At 40.8% G+C, this 14,455-nt stretch overlaps 1 protein-coding gene across 1 annotated transcript in view; it reads left to right on the top strand.

Annotated features, from left to right (window-relative positions):
- The window catches only part of LOC126274332 (pre-piRNA 3'-exonuclease trimmer-like), a 209,310-nt gene that overhangs the window by 113,368 nt on the left and 81,487 nt on the right, over nucleotides 1-14,455 (top strand). Inside the window, exons 7-9 of the mRNA XM_049977104.1 lie at nucleotides 2,997-3,096; nucleotides 3,177-3,273; nucleotides 11,178-11,264. Of these exons, the coding sequence (XP_049833061.1) occupies nucleotides 2,997-3,096; nucleotides 3,177-3,273; nucleotides 11,178-11,264 (284 nt within the window). The remainder of the gene's footprint in view (nucleotides 1-2,996; nucleotides 3,097-3,176; nucleotides 3,274-11,177; nucleotides 11,265-14,455) is intronic.

Below are 14,455 nucleotides of genomic sequence, written 5' to 3'. Positions count from 1 at the left end.
TGAAGTGGCATCAACGGTGACTAGTAGGAAATCAGAGGGTAAAGGGTGGGGATGGTGGAGAGTTGAAGGTAGCGGTTGGTATCTTTGATGTCGGAGTCTAGATTACAGTCCATCCCTATGCCACTCCCAATCCCAACCACCTCTCACAAGGATCAAATCTGGTGGAAGACCCAGGTACAAGACCTGCCCAATCATCCCACCCAGCACTTATTCCAGTTCTGTCACAGACTTATCTTACATCATCAAAGGCCAGGCATCCTGTGAGAGAAACCATGTCATATACCAGTTGCAACCCTCACACAGCTTTTTATATTGGTATGAGTATCAACAAGCTATCCACCACGATTCAGGGCTACCACCAAACTCTGGTGTAGATCGAAGCAGACCACCCTGTGAAAAAACAGGCAGCTGAACATAACATGCATGATTTAATTGGTTGCTTCACAACCTGGGCCATCTGGATCCTCTCCTCCACCACAAGCTTTTGTGAACTGCACAGACAGGAGTTATCCATACAACACATTCTCCACTCCTGAAATGATCCTAACCTCAACCTGTGAGAACCTACTGTCCCCACATCCTCTGTCAAACAGTTTCTGCCCCCTCTGTCCTATTACCTCGTCCCTTTTTATTTCCCCTCACCCTCATTGTTTTCTGCCCTCTGCCAATGCTCCCACCTTTCCTTTCCCCTCCCTTGCTCCTTTCCTTTTCTGGTCCCCCCCCCCCCCCCCCCCTCCAACACCCTACCTCCTGACACTTTGCCTAGCAGTCTCATCAGGGCACCATCAGCCAGACAGTGATTTTCTCTCCGTCCACCTGTACTGTACTATCCTTCATTAATTTCTTATTCCCCACATTTCTCTGCCCTGTAGTGCTTGTCTGACTGACACTTCCATCAAACTGAATTCCTTGGTACTACAGAATTATCATTCCTTTTCATTTTAAAAAGTATTTTGATATGAGCAAACAACAGATGAACTACTTTATCTCTACTTGTCAACTGTAGTCTCGATGTGCTGAAACTGCGGGTCAGTCCTCCGCCTCCAGCTATACCAATTTGTGGGCTGTCATCTACTGCCAGCACTGTTGAGATAGCAACTGCTGCTGTATCTGTCATTCTGTCTGCTAACTGTGCACTGCTTCTTCTTTTGTATCTACAATGTCTTTTTTCTTCTTCCCACGGGAGGATTACAATTCTTGTTGCAGTGTCCTGCTTTTCCACTTTGTCACATACTGTTCTATCCTTCCCTTTGATCACTAGTCGACACTGTTCATTTGCTTGTTTATTCTTCACCATGACTCTCTTGTCAGCAGCTTTCTATATTTTCTGAGCTGTGATTCATTAATTGTGGCAGTGTGGTGTGTCGCAAAGATCAACTCACCTTCTGGTGAATCACTTTTCACGCACGTTCCTCCTTTTAGTTATTGAAATGCAGTTCTCAGCTCAAAAAATGTCACAAAAGTTTCTGAACTTGACACCGTGCATTAAATTGAACTCTGTTCCACACTTTACAGCACTTCTCTAGCGTTTTGGTACCGAAATATCACAAAATTAATAATTTTTGTTGAAGCACACATCGGTAGGTATGATTACTATGAGATCTGAGCCCTGACTCTACTCATCTCTCTGCACAAATGAAGTTTAAAGTTCCCAAAATATGCACAAATATGCTAACTTCTGATTGGTAGAGAAACCTCATTAAAGATTACTATTCACATGACAGTCACACTCCGGTTAGAGCTGCTGGTGTTAACGGTCATGTGTGCTTGAGGTGTGCTCACTTGTGTCAATGTGTGTGTGTTTCCTTCGCCGAAGAAAGCTTTGGCCGAAAGCCACAATGTGTTACAGACTTTTCGTTGTGTCTTGTCTGTTACCCAATGAGTCACCTTTATGGTGAGTAGCTATCTACCCTTTTCCTAATACTGTTGTTTTCAAACCATGTGACATTCCCAAATCATTATCCCAAGTTCCTACTCACTGGATGTTAAGTTTTAACTTTTCTTCTAAATTTCTTGTCCTGGAATCATTTCTGCTGTAACTCCCTTTTTCATGCTCAGAGCCATTACCAATTACTCCAACCCAATCAGTGATAATTCTACAGTATAAAAGGCAGAACAGTAAGTGATTCAACTTTTTTACCAACTTGCATTTAGTCATCCCATGATATTTTGTATAGAAATGACCACTACCGAATCGGATGAGTATGTGGATGTACATAGAACTGTTTGTCTTGTGGACGCACAGTACCCTATTGTTAAGTTTACTCTGTAGCTTGACTCGTGGAACTGAGTATTTGCTATACAAAATCGGCTGTTTGGATCTTCCCTCCCAGTAATTGCTTCCCTGAATTCTGGAGCTGTAAACTTTTTCTTCAGCGTATCTTTGCGCCCTGCCACTTTCCCGGACATGACTCCCCAATCCTCCACTCATTATTATTATTATTATTATATGTATATTTAATCAATTTTTATTACCTTTTTTTATCTGCATCTCTTTCCCCATCAACTTTCTCTTCCCCTGTCTCACTCTTTGTGTTTTTCTGTCCCTTTCAGTTTTTAATTACAGTGTCCAGTTCGCATCTCATTTCTGTTTCTCTACTGTATATATTTCTCACTCCATCTTCATATCGTCTCTGGACTGATTATGACACAGTACTTACCACTATACTCTCTTAATCTCCTACTCTTTCTGATGCTTTCTCTTTCAGCATATTTTCTCCCTCATCCTCACAACGTGAGGGGCTCTCTTTTCCATAACTTCCCTTCTTATGTAATTTTCCTGCTTTGCTCTCTGAAAAAGGAAATGATAGTTCCATAATCTAAGAGTAGTTTCTTTTTCATTTTTATGTGTGTCTATCAGCAATTTTGGAATTCTCTCTCTCTCTCTCTCTCTCTCTCTCTCTCTCTCTCTCTCTCTCTCTCTCTATCTATCTATCTATCTATCTATCTATGTATCTATCTCTAATATTCTGGCTAATGTGGTTGCATTGTTTCAGGTGTTACAAAACAAATTCATGATGCTGCTTGGGATTCCTACGTTTCTGGATATTGTTTTATTCGAATGGCTCATGTTATTGCTAATAGGAAGTTTGAAATGTAAGTCTTACTTGAAATAAATATATTTATTTTTATGTGTCAGTTTTAGTATCCTTTTTTTTTCTTTTTTCTATTTTCAGAATAGTACAGCAACCACTAACAAGTGTGGAACATTTTACATCCCTGGAAGACTTCAAAAATAAGATTAATGTCATCCGTTGTGCTGTATCTCATATAGTAAGTATTTCTTTCATAGGTGATATGTCTGCATGCATTATGATCCATGGTCTGGAGCTACTGTCATTGGGTGGTAATCAAAATGTTCTGGATCCCAGGTTCAATCCCAACCACTACTTGAATTTTAAATAAAAATCATAGTCAGTGATGGTGGAGAGCCTCTGGAGTCATTCATTCTGCCAGTGTCCGTGTCAAAGGTGACGGAGGGGTAAACAGAGGGTCAGGGTGCCTTTTTGCCATTGGGATTAGATAATGTCTCTGACAGGTGGAGGATTTAGCAATGATCTTTAGCATTCATAAGCGCATGACTGCGTGTGAGATCGCTCTCTAAGTTTTCATAGATTTTTAGGTTTCAGATACATATTTAGCAGTTTTGTGATAATATTTACTATATAAGTGACTTATTTGTGGTTTCTTCATTCACCCCTGCCGTTCTTGTGTTGTGACCTGATATTTGTGAGTATTTCGTAATCGAACAACTTAACCTTTTACCTATGTTTACATTCCACACTGACCAGTTGCAGCTGTAGCGGCGCATCGACAGCTAAGTACTAATTAATTGTTTCTGTATAGTGGGTAATTGTTTGTGTTCTTGGTGTTTTCTGGTGAAATAATTTCAGAAGAAATTTTTGGGAACTGTTGTCAGTTTCGTTACTGTGTCATTAGACGTTTGATTTTCATTCTGGGTTAGTTTTTTGTTATATTCTCATTTGCTGTTGATTAATACTGTTAATAATAGTAGTTACTTCCCTTGTAGAGTAAGTTTGTGATTATTGCAGTCAGTCTTTTTGACATCATCTTATTGTAGTAGCGGAGCTTAGATAAAGTAGTTTTCTTGTTTCAATAACTGTAAAATCTTACCATGAGTGAGAAGTTTGGGCTTTGCCGTAGGTTCATGAGTAGTGGATTGCAGTGTGAGACTTGTTTGAAGTATTTTCACTAAGGGAGAATGCAGTGAGGAAGCCAGTGGGCTTTCTGGTGAGATCCTCTTCTGGAACTGCAGGTTATGTAGCAAGAATAAATTGACAGAGGAGCAGGAGTATAAGATCTGTGCCCTTCAGGTGCAGTTGAAAAACACACAGGAGGAGCTAGATAGGATGAGGAGAGAGAAGGGGGTTGGGGAATGGGAGCTGGCTGTTGGCAAGAGATCTGCTAGTAGGAGGAGATTTTCAGATAGTTTTACTATTGGTGTTTGCAGTAGATAAGACCAACTGTCAGAGTCTAGTGGAGAGGAATCTCTAGTAGCTGTAGACGTAGGAAGTATGCAGCAGACCTCAGCAGTTACGGTGGCTAGGACTGTTGCAAAGTTTAAGAGAAAGAAGAAGGTTCTTCTGTTAGGTAGTTCTCATGGTAAAGATGTAGGCCAAAAGTTGCAGGAGGTGTTGGGGAGTGAGTACCAGGTCACCAGCATTGTGAAGCCTAATGCAGGATGGCTCAGGTGACTGTTAACATAGGGGGGGGGGGGGGTTATGTAGGGATTTTACTACAGAGGATCAGGTAGTAATTGTGGGTGGGGCTGGTAATAGTATTGATAGGGATGGGGAGTATGACATAAATGGTGACCTGGAAAAGATAACCACTTAGACTGGCAACACGAATGAGCATTTCGTGGAACTGTTTCAGCGTCATGATCGGCCTCATCTGAACACAGCCGTTAAGCGTAAAAACATGAGACTTGGGGGTGCACTGATGACAGAAGGCATGAGTCACATCTCAGTGGTGTCGGTGGAGTCTATCAGCAGGATGGATTTCACTAGACATGGCCTGCACCTCAACAGGTAAGGAAAGGGGAGGTTGGCAAAGCTTATAGGTGACAGCATAGGTGGGGGTGGTGGGATCACTCGTGGGGAAAATTCCTGTACTAGTGGGAGTTAGAGCTGCACCTTTTTTAGATTGAAGTCAGCTAATAGATATTCGTGCTTACGGGAAGTCTCTCTAACAAAGAAACCAATTTCGACAAAGCTTAGGTGTCCGAGTAATGAGGGAATTAGTATATTTCATCAAAATATAGACGGTATTAGAGATAAAGGTAGTGAACTGCTTATACAGGGTGTTACGAAAAGGTACGGTCAAACTTTCAGGAAACATTCCTCACACACAAATAAAGAAAAGATGTTATGTGGACATGTGTCCGGAAACGATATATTTCCATGTTAGAGCTCATTTTAGTTTTCTCAGTATGTACTGTACTTCCTCGATTCACTGCCAGTTGGCCCAATTGAAGGAAGGTAATGTTGACTTCGGTGCTTGTGTTGACATGCGAGTCATTGCTCTACAGTACTAGCATCAAGCACATCAATACGTAGCATCAACAGGTTAATGTTCATCACGAACATGGTTTTGCAGTCAGTGCAATGTTTACAAATGTGGAGTTGGCAGATGCCCATTTGATGCATGGATTAGCACGGATCAATAGCCGTGGCACGGTACGTTTGTATCGAGACAGATTTCCAGAACGAAGGTGTCCCTACAGGAAGACATTCGAAGCAATTGATTGGCATCTTAGGGAGCACGGAACATTCCAGCCTATGACTCGCGAATGGGGAAGACCTAGAACGAAGGGGACACCTGCAATGGACGAGGCAATTCTTTGTGCAGTTGACGATAACCCTAATGTCAGCGTCATAGAAGTTGCTGCTGTACAAGGTAACGTTGACCACGTCACTGTATGGAGAGTGCTACGGGAGAACCAGTTGTTTCCGTACCATGTACAGGGTGTGCAGGCACTATCAGCAGCTGATTGGCCTCAATGGGTACACTTCTGCGAATGGTTCATCCAACAATGTGTCAATCCTCATTTCAGTGCAAATGTTCTCTTTACGGATGAGGCTTCATTCCAACGTGATCAAATTGTAAATTTTCACAATCAACATGTGTGGGCTGACGAGAATCCACGCGCAATTGTGCAATCACGTCATCAACACAGATTTTCTGTGAACGTTTGGGCAGGCATTGTTGGTAATGTCTTGATTGGGCCCCATGTTCTTCTACCTACACTCAATGGAGCACTTTCTCATGATTTCATACAGGATACTCTACCTGTGCTGCTAGAACTTGTGCCTTTACAAGTACGACACAACATGTGGTTCATGCATGATGGAGCTCCTGCACATTTCAGTCGAAGTATTCATACGCTTCTCAACAAAAGATTCAGTGGCCGATGGATTGGTAGAGGCGGACCAATTCCATGGCCGCCACGCTCTCCTGACCTCAACCCTCTTGACTTTCATTTATAGGGGCATTTTAAAGCTCTTGCCTACGCAGCCCCGGTACCTAATGTAGAGACTCTTCGTCTTCGTATTGTGGATGGTTGTGATACAATACGCCATTCTCCAGGGCTGCATCAGCGCATTAGGGATTCCATGCGCCGGACGGTGGATGCATGTATCCTCGCTAACGGAGGACATTTTGAACATTTCCTGTAGCAAAGTGTTTGAAGTCACGCTGGTACGTTCTGTTGCGGTGTGTTTCCATTCCATGTTTAATGTGATTTGAAGAGAAGTAATAAAATGAGCTCTAACATGAAAAGTAAGCATTTCCTGACACATGTCCACGTAACATATTTTCTTTCTTTGTGTGTGGGGAATGTTTCCTGAAAGTTTGGCTGTACCTTTTTGTAACACCCTGTAGATGTTGACTGAAATTATTGGTATATCTGAACACTTCTTAAATAAGGAGATAATTCAGAGGCCTCCTTTACCAGGATACAGGTTGGCTGGCAGTTTTTCTAGGAGCTCTTTGCGGTGTGGGGGACTTGCCATGTATGTGAAAAATGGTATCCCATGTGAGTCAATTGATGTTTCAAAGTACTACACTGAAAAGGTGTTTGAATCTTGTGCAGATTTGGTTAAATTTAGTGGAGTTAAACTTCTAACTGTTGTTATTTATAGATCCCCAAACTCCGATTTCACAACATTTTTGCTAAAGCTAGAGGAGGTTCTTGGTTCACTTTATAGGAAATACAAAAAGTTAGTTATATGTGGTGACTTCAATATTTATTGTATAAGTGATTGTGCAAGGAAAAGGATGCTGGTAGACCTCCTTAATTCATATAATCTTATGCAAACCGTATTCTTTCCAACGAGAGTGCAAGGGAACAGTGGGATTAAAATTCAGTGTGAAATGATATCAGTAATGAAATTCGCTGGTGGCATTGCTATCTTCAGTGATAGTAAAGAAGAATAACAGAAATGAACAGTCTAATGAGGACATTGATGGTAAATGAAAGAAAGATAAAGTAGTGAGTCATAGCAGAAATGAGATTATTGATAGACTTTGCCTCAAAATTGGTGACCAAGAAATAAAGGAAGTGAAGGAATTCTTTTACCTTCGAAGCAAAATAGCACATGGTGTACAAAGCAAGGAAGATATACAAGCAGACTAGAATAGGCGAAAGGGCGTTCCTGCCTGAAGGAAGTCTACTATTATCAAATATTGACCTTAATTTGAGAAAGAAATTTGTGAGAATGTGTATTTAGCACACCGGAATTGATGAGGAAAGGAATGAATAATGACAAGAAGAGGAGGCACGATAGTACGACATTTTAAAACATCAGGGAATAACTTACATGGCATTAGAGGTTGCTGTAGAGGATAAAAGCTGTAAGGAGTAAATACCTGAGAAAACTGGGTGCAAGTGCTACTCTGAGATGAAGAGGTTGGTACAGGTGAAAAAGTGAAGATGCCCTGCAGTAAACCAATCACAAGACTGATAAACACCCCCTCCCCCTAGTTACCCCTCACCGCCCAAGTAAAGAAACCTTCATCCTTTTTCATTAAGACCTAAGAGTTTGTTACAGAATAGGCACTAAAGGTATTTGTTAAAAAAATAGGAGGGTGGGGGGGGGGGGGGGTGCTTTAGACAATCATGGAAAGCAGGCTGTTCCAGGCTGTGCACGTCCTGCTGAGCTGTGGCTTACTACCTGCTTTGTGAAGCATTGTCACTGTCTGTGAACAATGAGATGGCTGGCACACTGTAATGCAAATCTTTCGATATGCTAGCTGTGGCATACATAGGTCGCAGACCTCATACTCGTTGCTGTGCTACATCAGGGAAATTCTAGCTTATGGAAATAAATGAAGAACATATTTTTAAAAGAAATTGAATCTATTTATTTCATTTCTGAAATTTCAAAATTAATTTTAAATATTGGCTGTTTGGTAGAGTATTGTGGTATGTCGGAAATTATTATTTTGGGACTGTCGAATCACAACTGACTAAAACATAGTTTTTAGTGCCATACATGTTTCAGATTTTTCCTTCACAAGGTATTTTCAGTGGCCTGGAATATTTACATATTTTTAATTGTGCTACTCTGTTTACATTTTGGATGTCGTCTATGTTGGCTGTAAACAGTTCTGGCACTTTTTGCTAATCTGTGATGTTAAGTAATGTGAAGCTCTACTTACAGATTTTGTGGATGTTGATTTACATTTTGTATTCTAGTTTCTTTGTTACAACTATTCTTCTTCGGATAACTGTCATTTAAAATTTCATTTTCACTCTTCACAGCTCTAGGAACAGAAAACACATTTAGATGTTACGTTTCAGATGTTGTGTGTGTGTGTGTGTGTGTGTGTGTGTGTGTGTGTGTGTGTGTGTGAGAGAGAGAGAGAGAGAGAGAGAGAGAGAGAGAGAGAGAGAGAGAGAGATGGAGATGGTATTTGTTTTGGTATGATTAGGTGTGGGTGTAAATGTGTGAGTGTGTGTTTTGGTACGATGCTCGAATGATGGCATATGCCACCTGGTGATTAGTAGATGTAGTGATCACAGTTTCAATGTTGTCTGCTGACAGGTAGTATAGTGGCATAGCTACCAGAGTGTCACCTGTGCCTATCCTTTTATGGGGATTGCTCACAGCTGGAATGCTCAGTGTGGTGCAAAAGTGTGAAGCAAGCAGGCAACCATGCCATAGAGATGGACTCATGCTTCCTACAGGCAACTGAGCAAGTTTGAAAGGCGTTAAATTGTGACTTTCCAAGTGGCACAGTAGTTCTTTCGCAGAACTGTCACACAGGTAGTATGTCCTGCGTCAGTTTTTCATGCTTGTATCAGTGCTCTTATGAACATTCTCACGCTTGTAGATGAGGTTGCAGATGTCCACACAACACAGACACCGGTCAGGATCACTTTATCATAAGGGTAGCAGTGGCAGATTGTAGAGCACAGATGAGAGGCTTGTGAGTCCAGGTGTGTCAACATAAACTGTTGCAAACCGGTTATTAGCAATAGGACTACGGGCACGCACACCTCTAGTCTGTCTTCCACTAATGCCGCAGCATATATGTGCATGGCTCGACTAGTGCCCCCTGATTATCACTTGGAAGATAGAATGGTGCGCCATGGTCTTCAGCAATGAAAGCAGATTCTTCGAACACACAAATGATAATCTTGTGCGCTTATGACATAGACCTGGTGAGTGCTGTTACGTAGAGTGCATTCATCCCTGACACACTGGACTCACCCCAGGCCTTATGAACTGGGGTGCAATAAACTACAACTCTCATTCACCCTTGGTGTTCAGTACATGCAGAATGTTGTTACACCTGTTCTTTTGCCATTCTTGCACCAGGAAGATGATGTGTTGTTCTAACGGGATAATGCTTGCCCACACATCAAGCATGTAACAGATATGATGGGACAAGGAGTAACTCGTCTGGTATTTGTCTTCTGTACAATCGACTGGATGCCAGAGTCAGCTCCTGCATTGCCGCTCATGGAGACTACATCATGTACTAATATGGGTGTTTCAACATGGGTCTAAATCTGATTGCTTAGAACCGCTTGTGCTGTTGATCAGTAAAAGTAATTGTTTTCATGTACTGCATATACAGGGTGTCTCTTATAAGAGTCAACAGGCAAATTTTCTCTGGTATTTCACAAGATATTTTTGATCTCGTTTTTGTGTTGTGTAATCGGAGTCGTCCCAAACAAACAGTGCATGTCATGTCTTTCATGCGACACCCATTGTCAATGGAAAGCATTGGTTTGATGCCCCTTACAAACAAAATGATTTTTAAAGAATTTCACTAGCCCATTCGATAGAGCAGTCCTTGATTAGTCCAGTGCGACATTCGTTTTGTCAGTATATATTAAGAGGGACAGAAAAACATGAAGAATAAACAGCGGTCCAGCAGCAATCCAGTGGCGCTGCATACTTGGTTTGATGATGATGACAGGTTTGTTGGGCACTCAACTGCGTGGTCATCAGCACCCATACGAAGTCCTAATTTTTACGCAGCCTAAATTTTTGTACACAGTCCAATCGAGCCACTGTCAAGGTGATGACAATAACAACAACAACGACGATGACGACAACACAAACACCCAGTCCCTTGGCAGAGAAAATCCCCAAACCAGCCGGGAATCAAACCTGGGACCCCGTGATCCAGAGGCAGCAACGCTAGCCAGTAGACCACGAGCTGTGGACTGCATGCTTGGTAGTAGCAGTCAGTGCAGGCCAGGAAAGTGCTGTTGCTGCTGGATTACTAGTTGTTCTTCATGTTTTACTGTCTTTGTAAATACATATAAAAAAATGAATGTTGCACTAGACTAGTCTGTGGCCATTTAGTGTATGGGTACGTCAAATTTGACTTGAAGAATTAATTTGTTTGTAACAGTAAACAAACTGACACTTTCTGTCAACACTGTATTATGTGCAACTGAGGGCAACATAGCTACAAAAGTTGAAGATGGTAGATCATATCTGAATTCTATGTACCTCTTTGTAAAATGAGTGTTTATTTTCTAACTGCTGCTGTGGAAATGCAGTATTGAGCTCTGTTATCTCTTTAGTAGCTTCGAAGTACGAATATTCAGCTTTGATTTCTCACACATGCAGAGACATTTTATGTTATGATGATATTCGTTTGATGTAATGCAAACACTCCTTTCAATTTTTCAGTGTCTCAGTGGTCCTGATCCAGAGTCGAGGCGACCTCAATGGATATATGTAGAAACAAGAACAAACAGAAAACTATCAGAAGATGAGGTAACCTTTCTCTTCAAAGTTTCTATTGGTTTAATAGAAAATATAGCAATTAAGTGTATTATTTAAAAATAACTGGAATGCCTATACCTTATCCTGATGTGGTAGAGAAAGAATGCACATGAACTTGCATTCTTCTGTGATAACTTCAGTCAGATATGAGCCCTGTCCTTTCTTAAAGGGCACAGAGACAACTGCACCACATCTAAAATTAGGTCTGATGCTAGCAGCTATTGCAAAATCTCACTTCTGACAGCTTGATCCAAAATTCTTGGAAAAGTGCTGTATTGAAGAGTAGTTTCACATATTTGTAAATATGAAGTATTACGTGCTTTCACTGATCAGATATTAAATGCACATATAAACTTGGCAGGTAATTGCTTAATGATTACAAATAAATCCTCCATTTGGACATATCTGTCAAAGTTCTTTTACCACAGCATTCTGAACTTTTTTTATATTTTGTGGATTTTTTTTCCTTCAAAAATGCCAATCCTTAAAATTTCTCTTTTTTTCTGTTGATTAGTACCATATAGTTCTACATTCCTTGAAAATGAGAGCTTCCCTGTTTTAGGTTGAACAAGTTTTATAAACAATTGCAGTTTTGTCATACTTAAAACCTGTTTTATTACAACATTATTATATAACAGGCTCATAAAAATCAAAACCTAGACTTATTTAACATAATTTTAGTTCTGAAAGATGAATAAGAGACTCATTTTTCAAGCATTTTAAATGGTTTCCAAATCTAAGTGAAAGGTCAAGAGACTTAAAGTTTTCAATTTATACAACTTCTGTGCAATCTGTTTTATACTGAAATTAACCAGTCAATGAACTACAAATGTGTTCCACTGCTTCAGTATTTTCCTTTGATATAGAGTAATGCCTTGCTGTTGAACCAGTAGGAAATTGAGCACTTAAAATCTTCAAAACTTTGTGAACAGGAAGTGAGCACTGATGGCATTGTTGCTGTCCTTCAGCTGAAACCTATAGCCCGAGGCTGTTCCATTTGGTAGTCTTGTGGTTTCTGGCGACTAGAAGAAGCATTGAGGTGCTGCTGTGCAAGACTTACACATCCCCTTCATCATTGGCCTCCCGGTTCATTGTCTGAACATTCATCTTTATGTATACTATTCTACTCTCTGGTAAAATTACCAATCTACTTTACACTCAAATTCCACTTTCTAATACTTCATCTTATACCCTAAGAGTCCTCTTTCACTCCTCACTTTTACTATATAAACAGATATCATGTACACACATGGTAGATGCTATGTCTACCTGTATTTACCAACTTTTATCCTAGGACTAGCACGGCACCTGTAAATATATTTTAGAGCAACAAAAATAACGATGCAGAACAGTCACATATCAACAATGTAATATGTACATAGATACAGATGTACATACAGTAGAGCATTGATTATCCGGAGTAATTGGGGGACATGGGTATTCAGAAAACTGGTTGGTTCGGATAATCGAACTGTATATGTTTATTTGCCGAAAAGAAGTATTGTACAGTAAACTTATTCATAAAACCGGGCATCTCTTTTAGTGTTACAAAGTAACATACAAAGGCAACTTCTGTAGGAATATATAGTATGTGGCACAGTTTATTGGGGGCGCGCAATCCTTCAAATTGCGCGGAGCGGCACACCTCAACTCTGGGCTGGTGCAGCTGTTGCTGTGAACAACTTTGATACTGCCACTGTTTCTATTGCCAGTGCCAAGCCGACAGAAGTGTGCTGATTGTTGAAACACAGTGACTGGCGGTTTGGCCGGTCAGCAGCGCCTTGTGAAGGCCCCATTAGAAGCAATGTTCCGCCAGCGGTGGCCCAGTGTGGCGACTACTGTGGGAAACTCGGTTTGGGAGTGAGGGGGATGATGGACGGTGGGAGAGTAACAGGTGCAAGCGAGTACACAGTTCGTATTCCCCTACATCCCTTGGCATTTCTGACATTGCTTTAGGTTTCTAGACCATAATTTTCATGTTTGTGTTAAAGTGTAATTTTGTGTGTGTGTCGATGTGTGTTCATGCAGCCAGATTCTTCGGCCTACTTATTTGAAATAAGTTGAAGGTTGTAGGAAACCACGGAGAATGAGAAGGACTTTAGCGATAGAAGTATAAGCATATGGAAAGAGGGAAAGATAGGCCGGTACTCAGATGAAAAGTAAGAAAGGAAAAAATAGAGATGGTTGCTAAGATCGAAGGAGAAAAAGAAGATAGCCCCAAAGACGGGAAAACCCTTCCTATCCTCCTTCCCCTGGATCCCTACTTCACTGGTACCCTACTTGAGGGAGAAGCTGGAGTAGGTATGATGATATGATGTTAAATGTCTGCTGCAGAATGGACATTCTCACCTTCACCTTTGAAGTCCCCGAAGAAAGACCTTAGCAACTCCTGTGGAACAGCAGATGGTGAAGAATCAGTTACATTTGTCTGCGAGGGTCGTATGAAAGGTGTGTGTGTGTGTGTGTGTGTGTGTGTGTGTGTGTGTGTGTGTGTTGTGTTGTGTTGTGTTGTGTTGTGTTGTGTTAGTCATGTTTGTCCCTACACTACCCACCCCTTTCAAAATCTATATAAACCCTCCCCGTCAACATCACATCTCATCAAAAGGTATGAAATTTTCAATAAATTAGAAAATCATACACTATTATATAAACTAGTCATCTAGTTAGTCATTTCATATTATCTTTTATACCCACATAAAATTCTGTGTTCGGTCCATGTCATCTCGATATCGTTTTGCTTACCTAGTACAATCATACTGATTTTCCAATAAATTATTATTCTGTTTGTTCCGTTTTATGTTTAGAGGTCACTGTTTATTCGTGATTCTCTTATATTAGTCACAGTCTGAAAAACTAACATGATAAGATAGTTTAAGAGGTTATGAGTAGGTTACAGAGTAATTGAAGATTTGAAAGGAATTTGGTGTGGGAAAACTAATATGAAAGTAACACCGAAAACAACTCAGGAACCGACGGATGTCACTCTGCCCATTAACACAGAATGTTAACGTCCCTGGGGAACAGATGTGACTCCGCCCGGATCCCATGGATCTGACATTAACCTCACTCGAATGCTTACAGACCAATATTTCTCATTAAATTTTGTGTGAAAGTCTTCCCCACAACAAAACAATTACTATTTTACTAGGAAGCATGGCATTAAGTGAAGTTATTCTATTTTC

The sequence above is a fragment of the Schistocerca gregaria genome, chromosome 1 (assembly GCF_023897955.1).
Source record: "Schistocerca gregaria isolate iqSchGreg1 chromosome 1, iqSchGreg1.2, whole genome shotgun sequence".
Lineage (NCBI taxonomy): Eukaryota > Metazoa > Arthropoda > Insecta > Orthoptera > Acrididae > Schistocerca > Schistocerca gregaria.
Note: the sequence above shows the minus strand (reverse complement) of the source record. Positions and strands in the feature narration are given on the sequence as shown.